This window comes from Molothrus ater, chromosome 20 (genome assembly GCF_012460135.2).
Source record: "Molothrus ater isolate BHLD 08-10-18 breed brown headed cowbird chromosome 20, BPBGC_Mater_1.1, whole genome shotgun sequence".
Taxonomy (NCBI): Eukaryota; Metazoa; Chordata; class Aves; order Passeriformes; family Icteridae; genus Molothrus; species Molothrus ater.
In genome coordinates, this window is record NC_050497.2 from 9,720,285 (window position 1) to 9,745,180 (window position 24,896).

The 24,896-nt window shown below is 47.9% G+C and overlaps 1 protein-coding gene across 7 annotated transcripts in view; it reads left to right on the plus strand.

Annotated features, from left to right (window-relative positions):
• Positions 1 to 24,896, plus strand: part of DAB2IP (DAB2 interacting protein) — a 156,911-nt gene that overhangs the window by 20,047 nt on the left and 111,968 nt on the right. Inside the window, exon 1 of one of the 7 annotated variants that reach the window (XM_036393688.2) lies at positions 10,384 to 10,699. The exons of the other annotated variants lie outside the window; for them this stretch is intronic. Coding sequence (XP_036249581.1) covers positions 10,582 to 10,699 — 118 coding nt within the window. The 5' untranslated portion in view covers positions 10,384 to 10,581. Of the gene's footprint in view, positions 1 to 10,383; positions 10,700 to 24,896 lie in introns of those variants that run through there. 7 annotated transcript variants of the gene reach the window in all.

Sequence of the window (24,896 nt, forward strand, 5' to 3'; positions counted from 1 at the left end):
AAGGTCAGGGAATGCACTGCAGCAATAACTCCTGTTCTTCAATGCTTCTCTGATCCCTTTACACAGGGAAAAGATCCCCTAAAGTCTGCTCCAGGTGCTGCTGTGCCTCAGGCTGGCTAGACACCATACCTCAGCTCTGTGATCCACAGCTCCCACCTGGAGTCACATTCCTTGTCAGGGTTCTCCCTGGGCACAGGCTGTGTTCCGTGGTGGTTGTTGGCTGCTGTCCCCCGTGTTTCTGAAAGCAGGGGCCTATTCCAGATGTGCAGTTTTGTCCAGGGCTCTGGGATCATTTGATGCTGGCACGTTTAGCTCAGTTGTACGCAGTAAAGTAATGCAGTCATTGGATTAGTAATTATTAAATCCACATATGCTTTTTAGTATGACATGGAAAAAAGCAGGTTGGGAAAGCTGGGCAGGTTCCCAGGCAGGGCTGTAAAACCTTTGTGATGGTCGGGAAGTGATTTGGGTGAAAGCTTGGGAGCGTACCCAGGCCTGAGTGCTGTTACAGATGGAAGCAATGAAACCTGGGCTCTTCAGATTTCCTTCAGTCATATTCTTGGAATTAAGCATGGGTGTAAGAGTTTTGCTAATTTGCCCTCAGACCGGTCAGTATCTTATATACTTGACTCTTTTTTCATGAATAAAATAGAAAAGGCAGTGCAAGTCCAAAAAACCCACTTGACCTCTTTGTATGTGAAATCTGGGTGAACTTACCTGTTGAGCACCATGAGTTTGGAACTGTTCCTCAATGTGTCACTAGAAATAAAACCTACACCCGTTTAACTCTGCTGCACTGCCACTGACTTCACTCCTCAGCTGACTTGTCATCGTCTCACCTGGACTGTTCCTTATTCGATTATTATTTCAAAACACAAGGATTTGTGGGTTTTTGGGTTTTTTTTAGGCTGGAAGTAATGAAGCTTAGAGTAACAAACTTCACTAAAAGCGATGTTAACTTTTTGATGTTCTTTCGCATTTGGGCAGGGAAAAAAGCAAGGAACATGTTTTCTAATCCCCGTAGAAAGGGATTTCTAAGAGGAAGCCCGCTCTTGGGAGGGAGCGGCAATCCCGTCCCGGGGATGTGGCAGCGATCCCAGGCGGAGCCGGCGTCCTCCGGCCTGCGGGCGGCAGCAGAGCCGTGCGGAGCGGAGCGGCTGCAGCGCATCCCCGCCTGCCCCGGGACAGCAGGGACAGCGCTGCTGGGGAACAGCCCTGCCCCGGGACAGCAGGGACAGCGCTGCTGGGGGACAGCCCTGCCCAGGGACAGCAGGGACAGCGCTGCTGGGGGACAGCCCTGCCCCGGGACAGCAGGGACAGCGCTGCTGGGGGACAGCCCTGCCCAGGGACAGCAGGGACAGCGCTGCTGGGGGACAGCCCTGCCCCGGGACAGCAGGGACAGCGCTGCTGGGGGACAGCCCTGCCCCGGGACAGCCCTGCCCGGGGCAGCGCTCCTGGGGGACAGCCCTGCCCCGGGACAGCAGGGACAGCGCTGCTGGGGGACAGCCCTGCCCCGGGACAGCAGGGACAGCGCTGCTGGGGGACAGCCCTGCCCAGGGACAGCAGGGACAGCCCTGCCCGGGGACAGCCCTGCCCGGGGACAGCAGGGACAGCGCTCCTGGGGGACAGCCCTGCCCCGGGACAGCAGGGACAGCGCTGCTGGGGGACAGCCCTGCCCCGGGACAGCAGGGACAGCGCTGCTGGGGGACAGCCCTGCCCGGGACAGCAGGGACAGCGCTGCTGGGGGACAGCCCTGCCCGGGACAGCAGGGACAGCGCTGCTGGGGGACAGCCCTGCCCCGGGGACAGCAGGGACAGCGCTGCTGGGGACAGCCCTGCCCGGGACAGCCCTGCTGGGGGACAGCCCTGCCATGGAACAGCCCTGGGGGACAGCCCTACCAGGGGACAGCCCTGCCATGGAACAGCCCCGGCCGGTGCTCAAATGGGGGAACCTCAGCAGAGTTCGCACCTTGGGCACTTCCCGGGTGCTGCCTTGAGAGGGAATTCCCTGGGAGCAGCTGGATTTGCAGCAGGGCCGTGTCCAGAGCAGAGCAGTTTTCCTTAGGCTTTAACGTGCTGACACAGCACTGGCGTTTCTGGCGTTTTCAGCTGGAAAAGCTCCCTCCCTTCTCCCAGGCTCTTCCATGTTCAGTGCGTTTAACAAATGTTTTTCTGAGACCACTGACATTGTGTCGGTTTTCTATGGTTTAAATTGAAACTATCTCATTTCTGTTGCAATAGTAACGCAGTGATGGACGCTGAGGAGTTGTTTGTGACCTAGGACTGCTCAGAAAAGTCAAACCAAATTGCAGAGAGGTGTACAGTGTATGTGTGCAAAGCACAGCCTGGTCACAGCTGGGAAAAGCTCCACAATATCCTGTATTACGTGGGTTTATACCCAGCTCAGTGTGTTATGGAAGGAAGTTTATGAGTGACATGACCCAAACAAAAAGAACACTCCAGTGGCTGCCAAGATGGCATTCCAGGCTGCTCCTGGCAGAAACAAGATGCCCTCCATGTAGGATTGCCACTTACTGTGTGAAGGTAACCATGGGCTACTTCCTGGAATTGCAAAGAATGAGCATTTTGGGAAATTCCAGTTCCTGGTGTCTGTTTTCAGCATTGTTGCTAAGTGTTTTACCACCTCACTTGGAAACAGACATCACCCAAGGCTGCTTTTACTGCTCTGCCTAGGGTTAGGGTTATGCTTCGGGTGTGTCCCTGCTTGCCAGGCTTGTTTGGGGGAGATCCTGGAGGAAGTTTGCAGCCCTGCCTTGATGAGTTCTGTTAGAAGCAAAAGTGCCTTTGTATAAAGAGCTGAACAGGACCCTCCAAAACGCCCTTAGTAACAGGAATCTGAACAAATCTTGTGTTTGCCCTGACACAGTGAGTGTGGGGCTCCTGGTCCCTGTGAGACTGAAGAAGACAGAATCTGACCTTTTCCAAGGCTGATTCCTGCAAAGACAAACACCACACCTGTGAACATTCCCTGCCCTGCTCAGGATCACAGGAAGTTACATTTTAGCCCTGACCTGCACGAATTCCCTGCACTGGTGAGCTCAGCCCGGGCTCCAGGCCTGCCAGGGTGCTTTGTTTTGGATCCAGGCTGCCCAAACTGTGGTGATGGAGGGATAATCTGTTCCAAAGGTTGTCAGACATCAGGGTTTCAGAAATAGCAAGAAGAATTTGTCAGCTAATGTTCAGACTTGAGAGGTCCTGCTGTCAGAATATTGATCTCAAATTCCTCCAGCATCTCTTCTGTTGGGAGTTGGACCTGAATTTCAGAGTGCAAAATGTGCTTTTCCCAGATTGTTCCCTGATCTCCCCCCTACACCTTCCATTAGCAGTTCTGTGTACATGAGTCTCCCTTGTCATCCTGTCAACCCTCATGGTCTTTAAATAGTCTGTAGGCTCTGGGTGGTGATCACCACATTGTTCCCCCTCCCTCTGCAAGCTGCTCCTGGAAAAGAGGACAGGAATTACTCTCTCATACGCTGCTTGTTCATAGTCCAATTTTAAAATCATCTCCTGCTTGTCTCATTTGCCAAGTCCATCAAACCAATATCCTGCCCAGCTCCCTGCCCTGCCGAGCCCTCAGTGAGCAGCTTAGATCCCCAATTACCCTTGGGATTCCAGGGGGATCCCACCTGGTCCCTGCTGGCAGCAAACCCAGACACAGCAGCATCACTGCTGAAACGGGCTGCACATAGGGAGATCCGTGTTCCTACTAAATTGTTTGGTTGCTATTTTTTCTCCTCGAGGGGAATTCCATTCATCCCCTTTCAGAAGAGCCTGTTAAACTCAGCCAGTCCCCAACTCCCAACAAATGTCCTTTAATAGTTTTGGATTTCATCACAGAGGCCTCTGACTGTGTGTTCCTTTAATACGTTCACAACTCCCCTGGGAGAACTAAGCCAGGAAAAACCAACACTTTTTTAAGCCAGGCCTCCTGCTTTAGGGTTGTGTTGCTTTTCCTGCCATATATTCCCTTGCTCATCTCCACAGCTCCCACTTTCTCGTGCTTTGCATTGCCCATTCTCAACTCGGGTGTTCTCAGGTGTCCAAGAGGGGAGTGCTGCATCCTCTGCTTTCAATTTTGCTGGCTGAAGGAGCATAAAGGACTCTTAACATTCTCTGCAGTCGCCTCTCAGCTTGGCATACTGATCATTTCAATAATAAAGTGTTTCCTTTCATTCTCCAACAGTCAGGCCCCTGCCAGAGCCATAATTGTTCACAGATGACTCATTTTGGCTGCATGATCAAAACCAGGGAAAAGTGCTGTTTGCACAGGCTTTGAAACGTACAAGATGGGAAGAGATGTTCACGCTTGATATTTGTACCATATGTGCTTTCTAAATTTTATTATAGAACCTTTACATTTCAAAAGAGATTCTAGTCTTGTCCTGGGGATGATTTAAAAAGGAAAAGATAAGTAGAGTTTTGAGTTAGGCCAAGATTAGCAAAGACTGACTGTGTAGTTTGAGCTGGGAGGCTGCATCCTGGTGGGAGCTGTGCAGTGCAGAGGGGCTGTTGCTGCCCTGGGATAAATAGCTCTAGAAATAGATCTAGATCTATGTATGGATATCTGTGCATTGTTTAGGGGCTGCACACTCACTGGTGTTCTGTATCAAAGTCCCACTGAACTCCTCATTCTTTGTAGCACTTGTTTTGAAATCCTCATTCGGAGTTCCAGCAGGTGTTTGCATTTTCTTCTCCAAAGAAAACCCCAGGTGTGTCTGCCCAGTGCTTGTGGTGCCCCATCCCCAGTGCTGGGAGTGCTCTGCTCTGCCAGGTGGTGTTCTCTTCTCACAGAGTTCACCTCAGATGTCCCCGTGGGAGGGTCAGCAACCAAGGTCTGGTTTAGGGCAGGAAGAAGGACATGGGAGGATGATTCCTGCACTGCCATTCATCTCCAGGCATGAGCTGTATCAGTGAGAAGCTGCTCTTTGTGTCTCCTCCCAAAATCGCTCTGAGGCCACCCAGCTGTCTTAGATACAGCACCAAACAAACTTTGCCTTCTTTGATCGGTGTGGCATTTTGACCAATGAATTGTACAAACCCTCTGGGCCAGCTCATACAAGGCTGCTGCATGTGGATGTGATGGTAGACTTGGTAATCCAGGAAAAATGAGTATATTAGAAGAATAAAGGATCTAAATTCAGTTGGAAGAGGGAGCTTTGGTAGCTTTTTCTCTAAAAATTTAGCAGGGGTATTAGTGGAATGGGAACATACAGACTCCATACACTTGTCGGTGAAGATCTGTACAAAAAAGCAGGAAGAGAAGCAGAAAAAACCAATTTGAGCTCATGCTGCAATAGAGGAGCACTATTGGTCACTGTGTGCCTTGCTAGATATTTTCTGCTATTTTTACTGCAGTGTCCTTTATCAGATCATCACCCAGTTCCCTGCTCAGGGCTGGTGAGGACCCAGCAGGGTGAGAATTCCCAGCATTGGATCCTGGCTCATGAGAGCTCAGGCACTGGAGGTGTTGGTGCTCTGAGCTTCCACATTTCACAACATCCCAGCCCTTGCTTTGCTCTTGGAGTGTTTTTCATACTTCTGTTGTTTGAAGGAGGCTCTCCACATTTTGCAATCAGCTGCTCTTGGACAATAACATCTCTGAGGGCAGCCCTGTGTTGTTGTGCCAGAAGGAAAAACGTAAATTTAAATAAACCACCCTCACAATGGTATTTAAAAACTGATTGCAGGATTTCCAGTCGCTTTTGTAAAGCCCTCTTTAAAAACAATAGCTACATTTTCATTTTTCAACCTGTTAACAGGGAATTCTTTTAAAACAGAGAGTGTTTTCTGTGCTACTCTGTCATGTCAGCCTGATAAGGAAGATGGCTAAAGATCATTCTTGCCAAAATATTCCTTGGATGAGTCATCTGATGCCAAAAAGCAAGTGAAACGAGCAACTATATTTGTAGTGGAGTTTGCAAATTATGTGGCAAGGAAAGGAAGAAAATAATCTGTCACATGAAAAATGAAGTTTAGATTGTGTGTATATAAATCAGTGATTTGTTCTATGAGCGTGAGATCATTATCAGGCATTTAAACATGAATTGGAAGTGCCTAATCTATTAATTAATCAGGAAATAAGTTTTACATAGCATGTGTAATCAAGTTAATCTTTCATTTCACTTGCCAGCAGAGATGCTGCTGTCAGTGGATGTTGTGATGAGATTAAACACCCCAAGAGCTGATTCTTGCTGAGGGGGAGCCTCAGGTGTCCAGATGGCATCGGGAGGGGAGCGCTGCTTCCCTGGAGCCCAGGGCACTGCTGACAGGGGAGAAGTTCTCTGTGTGCACTGGAGTTCCTGCAAAACCTCTTCTCCCCTCCCTGGGTTAGAACAGGCTCAGCTTCCAGGCAGGCAAGGACAGTGACGCCCTGCAGGAGCCTCCTGAAGGGTTCATGGCTTCTTCCCTGACCTCTTAGCACACCACACTGGAAAGCCACTGTAACAGAACTCAGGATAAATAGCTGAGCCTTCTGCTAATAATAACCCATAAATCTGGCACAGAAAGGCAGTGATGCCAGACTTTTATCAACTCCTTCCCTGCAGCAACACAACAGCAAGTTTACTGCTGAAATACAAAGTAAAAATATTCTTTAGGAGTTAATTTCTTTTGTTATATGAATATTTTGATCAAGGTCAATGCGGATTTTGTAGTTTATTACAGAAATTTTTTATTACATCTAATAATTGGATTCCTAACCTAGAGGTGGTTTGTTTATTTAACTGTGCAGATAGGAACGTCAAGATCATCATTTGGGCTCTCTTGCCACTGAAGGTTGGACCAGGTGAGATTTTGAGGTTGCTTTTGAGCCCCTCCAGGATCACAGCAGAGAACTGCCACAGTTTTGTCTTGGAGAGGGAAATGGGGGATCCTGGGAAACCCAGAGTTGAAGTTACTCTGTTAATCACTCAATGAATCACTGCTAACATTTTATTTTAGTAATGAGGGATATTTGGGAAGAATAGTCCTGCTTAAACAAATATTTCCTGCCAGCAGCTCAGTGTGGAAGACACAGTGCTGGGAAGTGTTGTGCAGCTCCCAGTTATGTCTGAGGGCCTTTGTTTGATTTAGGGATTTGTGCAAGAATTTTTCTTTTCAGTTTGGTATTTTTGCTGTACAGTGGAGACTTCACACTCCTGGGATTTTCCTCCTGTTGAAAGGAGCAGGCTGCTCTGAGGCATTGGATGTTTGATTCTGGTAGAAGTTTCTTCTTCCATTGCATTGGACTCCATGTGTTTTAATTGCTTCGTTAGGTCTGTGGAAATTTAGCACAAGTCTTTAGATGGATTTTGGCTTTGTTGGCATCATTAGCAGTCAGGTCAAAAACCAGCCTACCTGAGTGGGGTGTTCTGTGTCAGCAGAGCAAGTGAAGTGATTTTGTTGTGGTCTCCCGCAGCTGCTGAAAGCTGATGTGAGAAGCTGATGTTCTTTAGCTCTATTGTTCTGCTGGGAAGTGGGCAGGAAATGTGAAATGTGCCGTGCTCTGAGTCAGCCTCGGTGTTTCTGCCCCGCTCCGAGTTCACGGTGGGTGCAGGAAACGTCTCCAGGCTCTCAGACTCGCCGGCTCTGAGAGCCTTCCCCTCTGCCCGCCCGTGTAACACACACAGAAGGTACCAGGTACGCTCTGGCCTCCTCCTGCTGGCCTCTTCAGAGCCAGCCTGTTGGGAATCCCCACCACCAAGGAGCTGCAGAAATTTAAATGTGATCCAAAACTCAGCTTGCTGGGAATTGGAGGTGTCATTCCCGTACTTCCTTTTTGGATAGTGATATCTGAGAAATTATTTCATTCACATTTAAAAAATACATTATGGCTCTTTCTTAAAGAAAGTCAAGACATTATTTATTTGAAGCAAATAACTGACTTCCCTACTTGATATTGGGCACATTCCTTGGATTCTTTTTTTACCTGAGTGAAAAAGAGGAAGTTTATGTGTTTTAAGTACATTCAACTGAGCAAGTATTTGCAGAAGCAAATATGCAGAAGTGTCTGTGCTCTGGTGGACAAAAGATGCTGTAGGATAAAAAGATAATTATGTTTAATACTTCTTCATCCTGTAGCATCTGAAGTTAAATCCTTCAGAAACATTGTTTAGTGAGAGAGACAGAGCCAAGCTGGTGAAACTGGAACACAACTCCCAAATATTTATTTATGCTTTTATATAGGGCTGCTTTCTCTTGTCATGTAGTTTATGGTCCCTCATTATCCTCTCCTGCTTCGTGGTCACCTGTATGAGTGTTTCTGAAGGTACCTGGCTGATTGAAACTAAAAATCCCCTGGCGTTCCCACCCCACATTCCCTCAGAGCTCGAGGAGATCCCCAGCAGCCGCCTCTGCTGCATCCCCAGAGCTCTGAGCATGAGTCACCTGGCTCCAGTTAAACAAAATCAAACCTTCCCCTTTCACATCATCTAAATTTGGGTGAGCTTTTAAAATGGTTTTCTTTAAACTTTCATTTCCATCAGTACCTTTTTTTTTTTTTTCCATTGGGAATGACAAAAGTAAATTGGATAGGCCGTTTTAAAGATATTTCTAATGATAAAAGCATAATTGTGAAAGACTCTTTTCAGAGCTTTCATCCCAGTTATTATGACACAGAATTGCAGAGAGACACCTGAATATTTGGGTTCTCGTCTACAGCAAATCTTTAACCAAACCTCAGTGTTTTCAGCCTTTCCCATCACTGTGTTCTGGATGTTCTCAGCTCCTTTTGAGAATTGAATCAGCTGCACAGGACGAGTCTCTGCTCATCTGGAAAACAGTTAGAGTTGTCCCTGTATTTTTATTTTTTTATGTACCCAATATGCAAAGGAAGATGATTCTGGCTGAGAAGGGGAGGGCAGATGAGCAGCAGTGAAGGCTTTTCCTTGGTGCGGGGTGCGCAGGGCGATGTCCCGGGCCAGCGTCCCCCTGCCGGGCCGGGGAGCCCCCGCTGTCCAGCTGGGCCCTGCCTCCCTGACCTGAACTTGTCGCTGCCCTCCCGAGCGCTCATTCCTGCACTGCCTGAAAGCTGGCGCCGAATTCCTCACGTGTGGCCTCAAAACCAGGCATGGACTTCAGGGAAGAGCGAGGCTTGGGTTTCCTCCTGGAAGGGCCTTTCTCGGCTCACACACACAGCGCGGGTTTTCTTCTCGATGGGAATAGGAAAGCGCGGCTTGGGTGGAATTCTGATGTTTTCCATGGCTGTGGAAATGTGTGAAACCCTAACATCAGGGAGGATGCTTGGTGCTGGGGAAGGGACTCCTGTCCCGGTGCAGTTGCTGAATTGGAGCAGATTCTGCCTCTTGTTACTGGAGGTACAAGACAGGATAACCCAGGGAAGCTTTGCAGCCCCTGCTCCGGGGGAACGGGGCTCATCCACAGCCAAGCCCATGGCTGGTCATAAGACACCACAAAGATAAATTTGCACAGAAGTCTGGGAAAAATGACAACTGAGGACACAACACCGAGAGTTATTGTGCAGATGTTGTTTTGCAGCTCATCCCACTCGGATGAGGTTTCTCTGTTACCTGCCAGCCTGGGGGAAGCAGCAGCCATGCATTCAGTTCTTGGCCACCATTCTGGGTCTCTGAAATGTTTTCTGTCACTTCCTTCAGAGTCATTTTTGTGCCATCAAGGGAAGGAGCTTAGGTGCAGGATTCTGGACAATTCACTTCTGACCTTTTGAAACAGTCAAGGTGGAGTGAAATTTTTTATCTGTTTAATATATATATATAGTTTCATTTTCTTCCATGGCTTAAAGTGTTAATTCTGCCCATTGAAATGTAATTTTATGGAGCAATATGAGCCGGAGGCAGAATCTTCGCTGCCATCAGGACCCAAATGGTAAATAGGCCCTTTCTCTAATTTGTGGGATGTGCTATAACTCAGTTTGAATGTTGAAAGGAAATGGGCCTCCAGGGGAGTCTGGAGCTTTGTTCATTCAACTTCTAATTAAAGTTTTCCCCTCTCAAATTTCACTTTATTTTCCGGGGCTTTTGCTCCATGATGATTATTAACATGTGTCCCATGGCCAGGAAATCATTATCCCCTTCCCCAGCGCAGCCTTTCCCGATCGCTCCTCAGCAGATGAGCGCGGCTCGGGGCCGCTGCTCGGGGCAGGCAGAGCGGCCGGAGCCGGGGCCGGGAGCGGGGAATCCTTGCAGGACACTTTGATCAGATGTCTGGCGGACAGGATCCAGTCCAGGATTTCTTCCAGCCTATGCTTCACGTTTCAGGAGCCCAGGCCAGCTCTGGCTTCCTATTCCTTCTCCCGCAGCCTTATCTTTTTGGGGACAGGAGTTGTTAGCACAGTTTATCTTGCTCGCTTGGAGTCCTCCCTCGGCTGAGACATGCACTCCGGTGCCGCCTGCTTTTTTTTCCCTCTCTCTCTCCCTTTTATGTTTTCTTCTTGTTGTTTTTCTTTTTAAATGTGTCAAGTGAAGAGTTCCTCTTCCCCCCTCTCCCTTTCCCCTCCAAAGAACCACCCTCCAGTTCATTAAAACGCCGGGACTGTTTTGCTCCTGTACCAGAGGGGAGAGCGAACCCGTGCCTGCATGTGTGTGTGTGTAAAATAGATCCAAAAATGTCCATGAACAGCAGGAAAAGTTCTGGGAGACCGTCCTACTACTACCGACTGCTCCGGAGGTCCCGACTGCAGAGACAGCGCAGCAGATCCCGCAGCCGGAACAGGCTTAGCAGGGGTAATTGCGAGCTCTTTCCTTGCCGTGCTCTGCCCGCTGCCGTAGGTAGGTGAGGATGAGGAGGGGCGCTGGCCCCGCGCCCCGGGAGCGGCCCGGGCTCTGCACAAGGTCAGTGTGCGAGGGACTGGGGCCAGCGTGGCTGCTCTAACCCCGTGTGCTGCCTCTAAGCCCGGCTTTCCAGCTAACCAGGCTCAGCTCTGCGCTCAGTGCCATTGAGGGAACTCTCTGAGCTTCTCCGAGGTGTTTGGAGGCCTCACTGATGCTTGCAGAGCTTTGGAAAGCCGTGCTGAGGAGATGGGGTCTCTCTGCAGAGATGTATGGCTGGAACTTCTTGTTCTTCGTGAGCCGAGTGTCTCCAGGGGCTTGAGATGACAAAGCTGAGAACAGTTTAGGGGTAGGATTTTCCAAAGAGCCTAAAGACTGGGCTCCCGAGGCATTGCAGAAACCTGTGGGACTCGAAGCCCCAAATCACTTTGCACTTTTAAAAATCCTGCTCTAAAAGGGCTTATTTGTCCTCAGCAGCAGGAGGGAGGTCCACAGAGGGATGTTTCTGTAGGGCACAGGCAGCCCATTCCTTCTACTGGAGGCAGCAACTGACCCAGTTGCATTTTTAAAACCAGCTATTCTGCCTTTCTCTTTCTTCTGCTGTGAAATAACTGTTTATTGGTTCTTTTCCCTGTCGTTAAAGCAGCCAAAAAGTGGGAGTATGAGAGGGTTTTCCTGTTGAATTTTTTCAGAAAGGAGAGGAGAGGGTTGTGTTTGCCCTGCTGTCTGGCAGTCCTGGTGTATTTATCGTGCTGTGAGCCTAATCAAAGCCATTAACTGAAAAGATTTCCCTTTTTCTTGTTACTGTGTGAATAAAAAGCACAACTGCAACTTTACATCAGGTGTCTGTGCAAATCCAGGCTTGGACTTGTCTCAATGCAGTTAATTCTGATTTATGAAGCAGATTTTAAACTTTACTCTAGCACTGTAAGATCTAGCTCAGTGCAATGTCCTCTTTCCTCTTTTCCTGGCACTCAGGACGATTTTAAGGATTTTGAATCATTGCTGAGAAAACAATAGGAAGCTAAATCAGTCCCTGAGCTTCAGCTTTTCCTTCAGACAGTGGTTTTCTTTGCATGATTTTGTGTTGTTTTGCCTGTCAGGGAGGAGTGTTTGTAAACTCCCAACCACGTTCCACTTCCCTTTCCCTCTTTATTTGTGTGCTGTGCAAAACCAAAATATTTTACTGCCATCTCAGTTACTGTGACAAACTAAATGTGTTCAGTTTTGTTTAGGTAACCCAAAGTGAACTTAATGGCATCATTTGTCAAGAACACGAGGAATATTCAGGCAGATTTGATGGAAATGGGAATCAGCCCGAAAGTTTGTAAGAAATTGGATTTGAACCAGCTGAAATCTTGTTGCTGTTCATCTCTCCTGGAGTATTTTGTGTTATCTGTGGGATCCCTGCCTCTCAGCAGTGGCTGAGCTCCTCTTATCTGTACATCTGAAAGGGATTTGCAAAGCTGGATGAGAATTTTCTCTTTATTTCTGATCTGTTTCTGTTGTGCAGTGGTGGTGTCACAGAGTAGGTCAGGGGGAGCTTGTCCAGGCTGGGCAGGGTGATGGAAGGGCTGGAACCATGCAGCAGGAATACTTTCCTTACCAGTTTTGTTCCCACTGGAAAACTGATGAACTGCAGGGATCTGGGGGCTCCAGGAACAGCAGGAAAACTCAGGCTGGGGTTGCACAGCTCTGGGAGGGATGAGACCCAGTTTGGGAAATGGGTTTTGCTTCCTGAGGTACAGAGAGAGCCACTCCCTCAGGAAAGAGCTGCTCTGGTGCTTCCAGCTGGGCAAAGTGAGCAGAGTTTGCATTTTCTGTGCAAGGATCTGAGGGAGGGAGGGAGGGGAGAGCTTTGTGTTGGGACTCCAGATGGAGCCAGCCTGCTTCAGTGTGCAGAAAAATGTCCAGGACTTGGAGCTGTTGGCAGTGACAGCAGCTTGTTCAATGGTTCATGTGATGGCACCCTCTGTTCTGGAGCTCTCTGGTCAGCCCTGGTGCCTTTAACACATCCATCACATCTCAGTGTGTTTGTCACTCTGCCCCTCTGGGGGCCCAGGCTGCAATATCTGACCAGGGGCACTGCTGGGGAGGGCAAAGCCAAGCAGGAGGGAAAGGCTGCTCTGAGGAGGCTGATGAGGATAGAGATCCTGCCTCCAGCACCTTTAGACTGTGCCTGTTTGGGAGTGGGCAAAGCAGACAGGCTTCACTGCACTGGAAATCTCTGCTGGAAGGAGGACAGTGCCTGAAACGCCCAGCTCTGCTCTCACAGAGAGTCAGGACGTGCTGCAGGTAAACATCAGTTAGATAAAACTCTACCTGCAGAACCCCTGGGCCATCTGTTCAGCTCAGAGATGTGTGGGACTGCAGGAGGAATCATGGCAGTAATTAGAATTACTCCCAGGTGACCCATCTGATGCAGTGGAAGGTACTTGGGAGGCAGAGAGGGGAGAAGGAGAATTTGCAGGGACAGCAGCACCTGCTTGTGGCTGCACTTGGGTCTGTGGCTTTCTTCAGGATCCCTCCCTGCTTCTCCTTGCTCATGGACACAATGAAGGAATGGGGGTCAGTGGGAAGTGGTCTGAAAATTCCCTTTGCCACAGAAACCGCTCGCGATGCTCCATTCCCAGGGCCATCTCTGAGCCAAATGCAGCTTTGGCTTCAGGGCTTTCTTGTGTAAAACTCAGCAGGCAATCAGCTGGCATCAAAGCCCTGAGAATTAGAGAACATTGGAGTTCCTGATCTTGAAGGTTTAGTGTTCCTGATCCTTCTGCCTCTGTCAGCCTCAGACAGAAATGTCTTGCTCTGTGTTCTGTTTATCACAGATGCTTTTCAAGGTGTTTTATGAAAAGGATTTTTATTAAACAGACTTTCTTCTTCCTTTCCTTTGATGGCAGCTGTGAAGAGGAAACCGACTGATCTTCAGCAAAACCCAGAATTTCAGTGCACTGAACACTGAGCTGGGAGGCCAAGGTCAGGCTGGCTTTTTTTCTCAGCACAGGCTATTCAGATACACATCTGTTGAAAACAGCTGGAATTTAGTCTTTGTCTCTCTGTTTGATGAAATCAAAACCTTTTAAGTGATAAATGAGAGATCAGCTTATACCCAAATAATCAATACCTTGGAGCTTGAGGCACTCGCTTGGGACAAGGGAAGCAGCGATTGGAAAATTGTCCCAGCATGTCCCAGAGTGCCATAACAACTAAGGAGGTTTTATTATATTTAAAGCCAACTGATATTGCACTCGCCTCCCACTAATCTTTCCTAGCTGAAAATCTGTTCTGCAGCACGTTAGCAAAAAGTGATGTTGGACAAGGAATGCCAGGTGGAATTTCTCCCTTTCCACCTCTGCAGGACTTTGTTTTTCTTTTAAGGTCTGGGAGCAGGCAAGTGAGGAGCCCAGTACTAAATGTTAGCAATAGGCTTGGGTTTGTTTGGTTGTTTTTTTTTTTTTTTTTCCAAGGGTGGTGTCTTTTAAATGCCAGGAAAAGGAGACCTTCCTGCTTTACACTTTTTAATGATCATTGCTTTGTTTTTCAAGTCTCTTTTGTGGCATTTTCTGTTTCACCACAGAAGTCTTGCAGTCTTTCATTGAAATTTTAACAGCATGGCTGACAGATGCCCATAGAAAAGATATGCAAAATGTTTAAAGCTGTGCTGTTTATAGGAAATATTCACTGACAGCTGTGCTATTTTTAGCACCAGTGCTCCAGCTGAGACTTTGCTGTGTTTGTTCAATGCTTCATTGTCTAGTAAAAATCAAGACTAAATTTAATGACTTGGGAAGTGGTGTGTGGAGGAATTCTGGAATTGTTTTTATATTAAACAATACATTAATCTCAGAATCCCTTTAATAAGCAAAAATTTAGAGTGAATTTATTGCAGGCAAATTTATTGGACTGACCCTTCAGCAGGAAGGAGGTGGCAGCAGTGCCTTGACTCCCTTTGCTCCTAGAGCAAACCCTGACCTGCCCCACCTGCTCCAGAAACACAGGAACATCCACACTCAGTGAGTGTTCTCTCTGAGAAATCCCTACGAGATCAAAAATGAATCCAGTTGTAAAAGTTCCCAGGGGAATCTCTCAGGAGCACTGTCACTTTTTGCTCATCTCTCCCTTTATCTCTGTTTCCAGCCCTCTCCTCCTGGCAGTCCCATCCTTTTCCCCTGACAGAGTTCCTGAGAGGGGCTGACTGCTCTGCAAGGAATGAAGTAGCAGATTTGCTCTCGAGTAATGCAGAATGAGTTTTTATCTACAAGCTGTGGGTACTAAATGAGAAAGAGGTTAAAAACCCTGGTCTGAGTCCAAACTAGAACTGCTTCCAAAAACATGCTTCGAGGGGTTTCAGCAGACTTTTCATGATCACTCATGTATTAGAGTAAGTTTGTCTCCTTACAGCTGTGGCAGTCCAAACAATTTAGACACAGAGCTGCCTTTTAAAGCTTTTAAACCTGTATTTCCCTTGAAGGTCTTCGAGTGTGCCACTAATCCCCTAAGTTATTGCACCGAAGGCACTCTCTAATCCTTTAATTCACTCTGCTCTCAATAGAGATGGGAACGAGCTGGGTCAGGGAATGTTCTCATTTGGGCTTTATCAGTTTTGCTTTTTTCAGCTCAGACACTACTGAGCGTGGTTTGCTCTCCTTTGCAACACTGCAGAGAATATTTTAGAGTCAGACACAAATAGTTTGTGTGTTTGTGTGTATGCTTGTGAAAGAAGGTGCTCAGAACTCCTGACTCCTGTCACTGGTTTGTGCAGCCTCGGGGTCAGGCTTTTACACTGAGTTCCCTCAGGCCCCTTTGGGAATCAGAGAATGGAAAAATGGATGGCTCTTTGAGAACTGTGAACCATTCCCCATCTAGAGCTGCTGAGGGTCAAGGAGCAGTGGCAGCCACAGGTCATTTCTGGAAGCTTTTTTCCCCCAGGCCTACACAAGAGAGAGATTCTGACTAATATTTCTTTGGTGCTGAAGGTGAAGCTCTGAGGTGATGAGCAATGCCAGACAAGTGTTGTGGTTTTACTAATAAGCATAAACTCTAAAACACTTGTTAGAGCAACACATGGCCTGAATTTTGCAGGTTTGTGCTGCCCATTGGTTTTTTCCTTGCATGAGGGGCATGTTCTTATTGTAGGTCTGGTTTAGAGAGCCAGGCTGGGACCAGGAGCAGCTCCCAGAGGCTCATTAGGAATCCCAGGCTCTCACACTGCTGCAGAAGTTCGTCTTAAGTTGAGCATTGAAGCATTCAATTGGATGAAAAACATGCCCTGCAATTGTATGGACTTGGGGAACACTGACAGGAATAAAGACAACCAAAGTTTTGCTTCATTAACATTTGCACTGAAAGAGGAATCCTCAGATGCTGAGCACTTAATGTTTCCTTTTGAAGAAACCAATTTATGTGAAGTGCAAGTTTCTTTTGTACCTTACATGCTCATATTTTTGGTTTCTTACAGCATTTCTGCATCACTAAATTTCTTTTAGAGTCAGAGATCAAGCCTGGGCTTGTTCTGAAGTACCCAAATGTGCTAATAGGGGGACTGGTGTAAAATTTGGCATCTGGAGTTAAATTACAGGATGCTTCTTGAGCTTCTTGGTTTCTATAGGAACAAGTAATAGTCATCCTTCATGATTAAGCAGTGTCCATGGTAACCAAACGAGCAAGTTTTAAATGAAAGATCTTTTCCCTTTACATTTTTAGCAGTCAAAGGTTACCAATTATTACCTTTATACCCTTAGACAAGAACACATTTTGATGGGGCTGGTGTGTTTGAAGTGAGAACATTTGGTGTTCATTTACATAACTCTGCTTCTAGGATCAGCTAAAAGTCGGGTGAACACCAAAATGAAATTTCAGGGAGTGGGGTGGGATGCATTAACCCCCCCAGGAGGGTGACTGTTGGTCACTAAATTGCTGAATTGCTCTGCAGGGTTGCAGTGTTGCTGTTCAAGTGCCCACTTGCTCCTTGGAGTGACTGCAGGGCAGTTCTGGAGGGAGAAATTCCAACACAGATCTGGCATATTTTTTAGGATGGAAAATGCAAATGTCAGTGTTGGTGTAGGTAAGAACATTCTCCTGCTCCCTCCTGTTTCAAAAATAGGTTGGGAAGTGAAAACACGACTGGTTTTTAATGTTCCTTGTCTCTCCTTGGCACTGGTGCTGTTTGCTTGAAAACTGCAGAGTGAGTGTGCAGCTGCCACCTGCGAGTGTTTGCAGAGCAGGTTTGTGGGAGAGGAGCAGAAATACCCACCCACCCCCAGAGGAAATAAAAGGATCAGTCACAATAAATTAGGATTTACATTCCACAATTTCTAATAGTGAAACAATTGCTAAGAGAGTCTGAGCAGCCAGGGGAGAGATGGATGGGGAACAGCAGGGAGCAGGGTGGGTTCTCGGCAGCGCTTTGGCACAGGGGGCATTGCCCAGGTGTGCAGAGCTGCTGTGCCTGGCACAGCTGTGCACACACTCACAGCCACACACAGCAAAGGCACATCTGTGGAAGGGATACCACTCATTCTATAAGCATTATCTTCTGTAATGCCTATTGAAGTGCAGCAGACTTGTTTCTGTTTGCCAGGGGAACTCTGAGGCCTCCTGCATTAATGTTCGGAAAACCAGAAAATCCCTCTCAGCTCTCCCTAACCCTGTCCCCAGTCCTAACCCTCCCTGACTTGAACTGGAGGAAGAACAGTGGTTCCAGACTTGGCTGTCACTGCTGCTTTGAGTTGCTTCCTCATGACAGTTACTGCATTTTGGGGGGTACCAAAAATCACTGCCATCCATTACTTAAAATCCAGTATTCTTCTGTGTTTCCAGTGAAACTGTCTCCTAAATAGCCAGTGTTAGATCCCAACCTCCTGCTTTTCTGAGCAGAGTTAAAGTTCCTTGGCTGTTGAGGCAATCTGAGGTGGGTGAGCAGGCTCTGGGCATTGAGACTCTCTGAGGCTGCTCTGAGAGCCACATGCACCATGCAAAATTCAAATCTTAATGTTTGGTCTATTATGCAGATGGATGTGAACAGAGATATGTGTGTGACCCCATTTATCTCTCTAATGAAGTGCCATCAATAGAACATCTGTTTCTTTGCTGTAGAAGATGAAACCTCTGATGAATCATGCTTATAAATTAAGTATTTATTTATTTAATTTGCATTTTACCAGTACAGACCTGTTCCAGCAGCCACTGTGCACGGCTGGAAGAATGGCCTGGGAATGAGCTGTGGGAAGTTTCCATTTCTCCTGAGGGTGCTTCAGGTGAAGGGAGCTGTTCTGGCCTGCTCCGCTCAGCTGTCCAGGTCACTTCTGGGGAAAGGCCCAGCCAACCCTCACAGGCAGGGGACAGAGCCAGCCCTGTCCTGGGTGCTGTGTCCAGGTGACACCTCCAGAGACAGGGACAGGAATTGCAGAGCATGGAAGTTTCTCCTTGCCCTCAGATTGCCTCTGTGGATAAAGTGCTGCAGGAAAGCTCGTGGTGACAGAGCAGAATCTTTGCAGGAAGGTTCAGCATGATGGATGAGCCTAATTTAAATCTCCCCAGAGCTGACTCCTTGTTCTCCACACTCTGTGTTGCTTGTCTTTATCATCACATGGGAGGAAGCTGATGTTCCACTTCACTTTATCATCCTTTCCACTTTAACCAGGGTATTGGCAGTCACCACAGTCTGGACCCCAACCAGGACAGAATTTCAGCTTTTTCTGATGTATTTTTTAAGTCTGAGCTTGATTTCAATTTCACCCTGGAGAAAAGGCTCCTAATGATATGCCGTTAGCAGAGGAGGAATTTGTTCTGTGGATATCATAGCAGAGGAAGATAAATATCATACATATTTTATTTTAGAGACTAATAATGAAAGAATAAAAATACCAGATATATATATACACATATCTAGTTAAAAAATACCAGACAGCAAAACAGAGTTTGTACTACAGGCTGCTCAATCAGCATGATTTGCTGTTTATCTTTAGAAAGGGAGGGCCATTTTCTGGATGCCTTCTGTTCTGTCCCTGCCACCAGGTGTGGGGACCTGTAGCTGTGCCTCCTGTAGCTCTCAGAAGCTGCTGTATTTTCAGACCTCTCACAATGAGAGTTACCTCAGCTTTCCTTTCCCATTAGTGCTGTTTTCTTTCCCTTTTTCCCTTGGAGAGGGATTTTCCCTTGACAAATGGGTTTAATCTGTCTCCTCAGGTAAAGGATGTGTTCACTTGGATTTCTGGAGGGCAGGACTTGCCCTGTCAGAGTGCCCGGCTGTGCTGGGATGGCTCCACAGCAGGGAAAGTGCAGGGAAAGCGCTCTGAGCTCCGCTGACCATCGGGTGCCCCAGAGCCGAAGCGCTGCTGGAGGATTCCCCGCGCTGCAGCGGGGCCGGCCAAGGGCCTCCAGCTCCATCTAGTGAGGCACCGGGCCCGCGGCTGGCGCACGCATCCCGCATCCCGCATCCTGCATCCCGCATCCCGCATCCCGCATCCTGCATCCCACATCCCGCATCCCGCATCCCGCATCCCGCATCCCGCATCCCGCATCCCACATCCCACATCCCGCATCCCGCATCCCGCTGCTGGGGCGGGCACTCCCGGCGGCTCCTCCCGGGCTGGGACATGGAAATCCCAGCCCAGCCAGGGGGCTGAGGCACCCGGCAGCCAGAGCCCGCAGAAAGTCAAGAGAGGAGCCTTTGCTGCTTGCACGCATCAAAAAGCATCGTGGCAGCTGCTGGGAGAGGAGTTCTCTTACTGGGTAATAGAGAAAATAGAGGAATAGATACATATCAAGTACTCAGAAAAATAGCAGAGCTTTTTTCAGTACTAGATTCAAGAGCCATTAATAGCACTGGCTCAGGAGCAGGATGAGGAATATTAAATCCATGATATCCAGGAACCTGACACAGAGATGAGGGGAGAGCCATTAAAGTGCACAGTGTGCCATGGCAAAGGTCAGTGCCACTCCAAATCGTTATTTAACAAAGAAAAAGCTCTTCTTTCAGGAGTTCTTAGTCCCACTTTGAGAGAAGATGGGAACAGATTTTAGCTGAGGGGACCAGTTTTCACTGATGTGAAACCATCAGTGTGTTCTGATGTTTTCTGGGATTTGTTTTCTGTATTCCAGCCACTTCTAACAAGGCTCTTCAGTTCACACAACTGTCCCAGCCACCGTACTTGGAGCTGCAGAGAATTGTGTGGCTCTAAGTGGTGCTTCAGGTGAGCTTTGCTGCTTTTAGGCAGGGGCACAGTCATCAGAGACACAGTGAATGTGGTGCTTTTGTACCACTGAAGTCACCTATGGGGGAAGCAAAGGCACTGGTAAGAAGCTGGCTCAGTTTGGTGTCATTGCAGTGGGGAGCATTAACTGTAGGCATAGACTCAGTTGTTTAATTTGAAGTATTTGGTGCCAGAGTGTGGCCCAGAAGGCAAGTAATGATCCCAATTTATTTTTTTGTTCTGTATGTAAACAGTTAGATAAGGGAGCGGGGTTTTTACAAGCTGTAGTTCTGTGAACAGTGTCCTTAATTGTCTGGAAAGGTCATGAGAGCATGAGAAAATGTGAAACTATTTTTGCTTGGAGCATGAAATGACTGGGGAGTAAATCGGTGATTCTGATGTGGAAGAGTTGTGGGTACAGACAAGGGGACTGCTGGGCTTTATGGAAGTTTATGAATGTTTAAGCCAGAGATTCTAAGATGCAAAAAGAAACAATTTTATTCTAAGATAAGAAGCAGGGGTGGCATGGCTTCCCCTAGCCTGGAGAAACGCCCTCTCTGTGTTCATTAGCTTTGCTTTCAGAGGAATCTGCTTGTTCAGAGGGCACCAGCACCTGCCCTCAACTTCTGCTTCATGACCATTTTCATTTAAAAGTCTACTTTATTGCCTAATAGAGGTTTGGTTTTTAATTAATTTTGTGTGGTTCTGACATTGCTGTAAGGAATCGGCTGGAATTCACAGGGTCAGCAGGGCTGTGGGTGATACATTCCAATAAATACTGCAGGTACCTGAGCCCCAAAGGTGGCCCTGCAGCTGCACTCCTGGGCCAGCTGATGGGAGCAGGAAGGGCTTTCATAACCTCTCACAGCCTCTGTCACTGGAAATCAGACATTTTGGCACCTCTGTTTCCCACTCAATGTTCTTCATGCCTTGTGAAGAGGAAAGTTGGCTCAGCTCAGTGTTTATTATTTTCTGTCGCTGTCTATTCCGCTTTTTAAAGTGCCTCTATTCCCTTCTAAATCCCCATTTGGATTCAGACTAAAGATCCATCTTTTCTTCTGGGCTCCTGTGGCCACCCAAAGCTGTCTGAAATGTAGATTTTTCTGCAGCCTCTCCTGAGTATGTGGAATCACACAGACACTACAGATACCTGTTCTCCAGGGATTGTTCTTAATTCGTAAATGCTACCGTGAGCCACGTTAAATCACTGTCACCCTTCCTCCTCCTCTCCTCTCTCTCGGGTTTGTAATAAGGACTTATTAGATAATGCAGAAATTAGAGGAATAACACCTAAATTCATTAAGCAATAAAATTAATTCGCGGCCTGTAATTGTACGAGCAGGAGACCGGTAATTCCTGTTCGCTCTGGTTTCACAGAAACTCCACCCTGGCAGCGCTGGGGCAGCGGCGGTGCCGGGCAGTGCCCGGTGGGGCAGGGCCGGGCGGAGCTCAGCGCCAGCGGCGGCTCCGTGCCCGGCTCGGGAGCAGCCTGACCTCTGCAGGGCTGCCCGCGGCACCTTTCCACCGCCTCTGCGCTCCGGGCTACTCGGAGTTTCCTGCATCACCTGCAGAGGATCTGGAAGTTTTGTTGTGCTCCAAAGTCTCCCTTCCATAGCCCATCCCGCGGCGGGAGCAGGAACCTGCGCTCCTGCCGTGTCCCGGTGCTGCTGCCTGCTCTGGCATTCCAGGCATTCCTCCCCTTCTCGCTGCCTCTGATGAAGTCATCACCTCTCCTCCTCTCCTTCCCGGCTCCTTCCGAGTGCCATGGCATGAGCGCTGCTCACCAGCCCGGCTTCCTTCTGGTGAGTTCAGGGAGACCATTTCTCCTTGCTGACTTCTCTCCCAGCACTCAGGTTGGACCTCCCTTTGTTGTCTGGAGCTGGAGCAGGTTCTTATCAGGAGATCAACTTGCTGGGAAGTGCCTGCTTGTTGTTATTCCATCCAGCAGCCTCGCTTTGCTTTTGTTCCCGCTGTCTCTTCCACTGGCTGATCCCTGGAATTGTGCGAGGGGGGGGAGTGTGAAGAGAGATGAACAAACAGCAGTTGAAGTATTTTATTCTCCATAATGAGAGCGTAATCCTGGTGATCTCTTGGACTAGTTGTGATTCTCAGGAGCAGGTAATGCAAATGGAAGAACACCTCACTTGCTAAGTGAAAAGTAAACAGTAGTAACAGCTGTTTGTGTGTTTGTTACACATAACAACCTGCTTGGAGCAGTGTCTGAGAAGTGGAGTCAAAGGAGGCGGTGATGTTGGGTGGGTTAAACAAGAGTTTGGGTGCCGGGAGCTGCTCACAGCCTGTTCTGCTGCTGCCCTGGAGCCCTGGGGAGATTGCTGTGCTGCTCCATAACGATTCCACAGCATGAGAAACAGGCATGGAAGAGTGGAGTGAGGATTAATTATTCTGTCAGTTCCAGTGCCTTGAATAAGTTAACAAACCAAAAGTGTTTATTACTGTACAGAAAGAGTTTCAGAAATACTCATAAGCCCGAGGTCCTAAATTAATGTGCAGTGTTTGCAGTGCTGTGTGTCCTCTTGGCAGTGGGATATGTTCAACTTAAAAACCTCCTGGTGCCTTCCACAGCCAACAGCGTGTTGGCCCAGCTGTGTGGGGATAACCTGGGAGAGCTTTCAGGGGCTTGATAATTTCAAGGAAGTTTCTCTTTGAAGATCTTACTCTGCACAGGGGGAGACCCAAAACATTGCAGTCTTCTGTAAATATTTGGGAAAGCAGGAGGCCCTGTTTATTTCTCTCTCTCCTGTGTTGTATAACGTGGCTGAGCCCTGGGCCCTCTGTGCTATTGAAAGGTGACACAGAACTGCCACGGTGTCTGTCCAGAGATGGAAGTTCAGGAGAAGTTGGGAAGAAAAGGCCAAAATCAGACACTGAATCTGATCCCTTGAAGCTTGCTTATTTTATGCACAAGTGGGCAAATTTGACAGAAATCACAGAAAATGGGGCTGGAAGGGATTTCAGGAGGTGTGTGGTATCTGTCTGCCCCAGGAGAGGGGAGGAAAGGCAGCCCATTGTCCCTGAACCTCGCTGGCAGGGAGAGCTCTCCCTCTCTCTGTGACTGTCCATGGCAAGATGGGACTGCTTCCAGTGCCTAACCCAAATATCTTCTGCTGCAAATGAAGACATTTCTTTCTCAACCTCCAGTGATTGTGGAGATTTTTAATTACTGCCTTACAGTGCCCTTTTCCATGGCCCTGGGCTTGCTATGGCAGCGTGGCTGATGCTAGGCCCTGGGCAGAGTGACCCAGCCTGAGATGGTGCCTCCAGCCCTGAAAAAGTAAAAAGGGCACTTAAAGCTTTATATATTCCTACTGCTCACCAAGTAAATGCTGTACATTCCTGGAGTTACTAATTTACCTGTAAGCTATTTTTATTAACCTTTAAAACAAACAGCTCCCCCCCATCCCCTCCAACACCCACACCCACCCCTCCTTCTGGTTATTTCTGGTTTCTTACAGAGGGTTTTGTAACATCTCTCCTGCATGAAACCCACAGTGCTTAAACAGAGCTAAAATGGAGATTTTACTCCAACCATTTCATGAACCATAAGTTTAATAATTATAGGAGGGTTTAGGTGCTAAGCCAGCTCTGTGTCTGGTCTTGGGTCAGTGATGTGTTTGCTGGTTCTGCTTGGGGTATATTTTAATGATGAAATAAGAAGCTAAGCTGGGGGGCTCTTACCCCCATACAGGGGCTTTCCCTCGGTGCTGAGCAGTGTTTGGGGCTGGGAGCACATGGGGAAAGTAATTTCTTGTAGCTGCCTTTCACATAGTGCCATCGTTCCTGTTTTCCAGCCAGGTGTGTGAGAAATGCTTTAAACAAGGTTCATTTTTCCGGTCATTAAGAAAATGCAAAGCAGTTTCTTCAGTTGTCATCTCGAGCTCACTTTCAAAATGCTGAAACCAAGTAGTTTCTTTATGACAGTCCAAAAACAAAAGAAGGTTCAAAGGAATGGGGTGGGAGCCTGAATCTTCTGAGAGGAGATGACACCAAAGGATTTTACTGCTTGAGATTCAAAGTGCAGCTTTCTGCAGAGAAAGTGCCCCAGCCATTTGAAGGCTGGCTGGAAGCTGGGAAGGCAGAGCTGCTGCTTTGGGCTGGCTGAGCTTCACACAGGTTACGTGGCAACGAAGGAAGATGTCACTGAGCCAGCACCTCAGCCCATCCATGGCTGGAATCTCAATCTGTTCTTTTGGAGTGGCTTAAGACACATCTCAGGAATAGTTGGGTGGAATTGCTGGTGTTCCTTGTTTCTTACAGTCGGGCTTTGGCAAGGGCAGAACCTTGCTGAGGAGACAACGACCATGGAAATGCTTGGCTAAGGAGGACTCTGGAATGGTTTTGGGAAGGGGAGCTTGTTACAAGGTCTGGGCATCACTGAATGGCAGCTTGGAAATAAATCTGTTTCTCTGAGTTCCATGGTGCTTTCAGAGAGGGTTTTTGAACTGAGGGAACACCACCTTACAATGCTGTAGCTGACCTGTCCTAGCATCTTTCTAAATCTCCTCAGTGTTGAGCATAAGTGTTAATTTTACCTTTTCAGCCCCCTCCCTTCCTTGCCAGTGGGGAAGGAGGTAAGTATTCCTATCCTCATTTTATACTTTATCAAAAGCAGGATTTAATTATTTTTTTTCCTGGCTCCAAAGCAAATTGCTAGAGGAATTAGAGAGGTAACTTAAGCATCCTGTGCCTCTAACCCCATTAGCAGTTTCCCTGAGGAGGATCAAATCCACGAGTGCACGGGTCTGTACTTTGCATATAATTCTCACTCATCTCAATGCAGTTTCTGTTTACTCATCTGCAGACTGGAAATAATGATAATGCCAACCTGTCAGGCATTATCTGAAGCTTACAGTTGTATAAAAATGCTAATTGTTGAAGGTGAAAGTCCTGCTGGTGGAACGTTGCTCCAGGCAGGGGAAATGCGAGCGGAATCCGTGGGG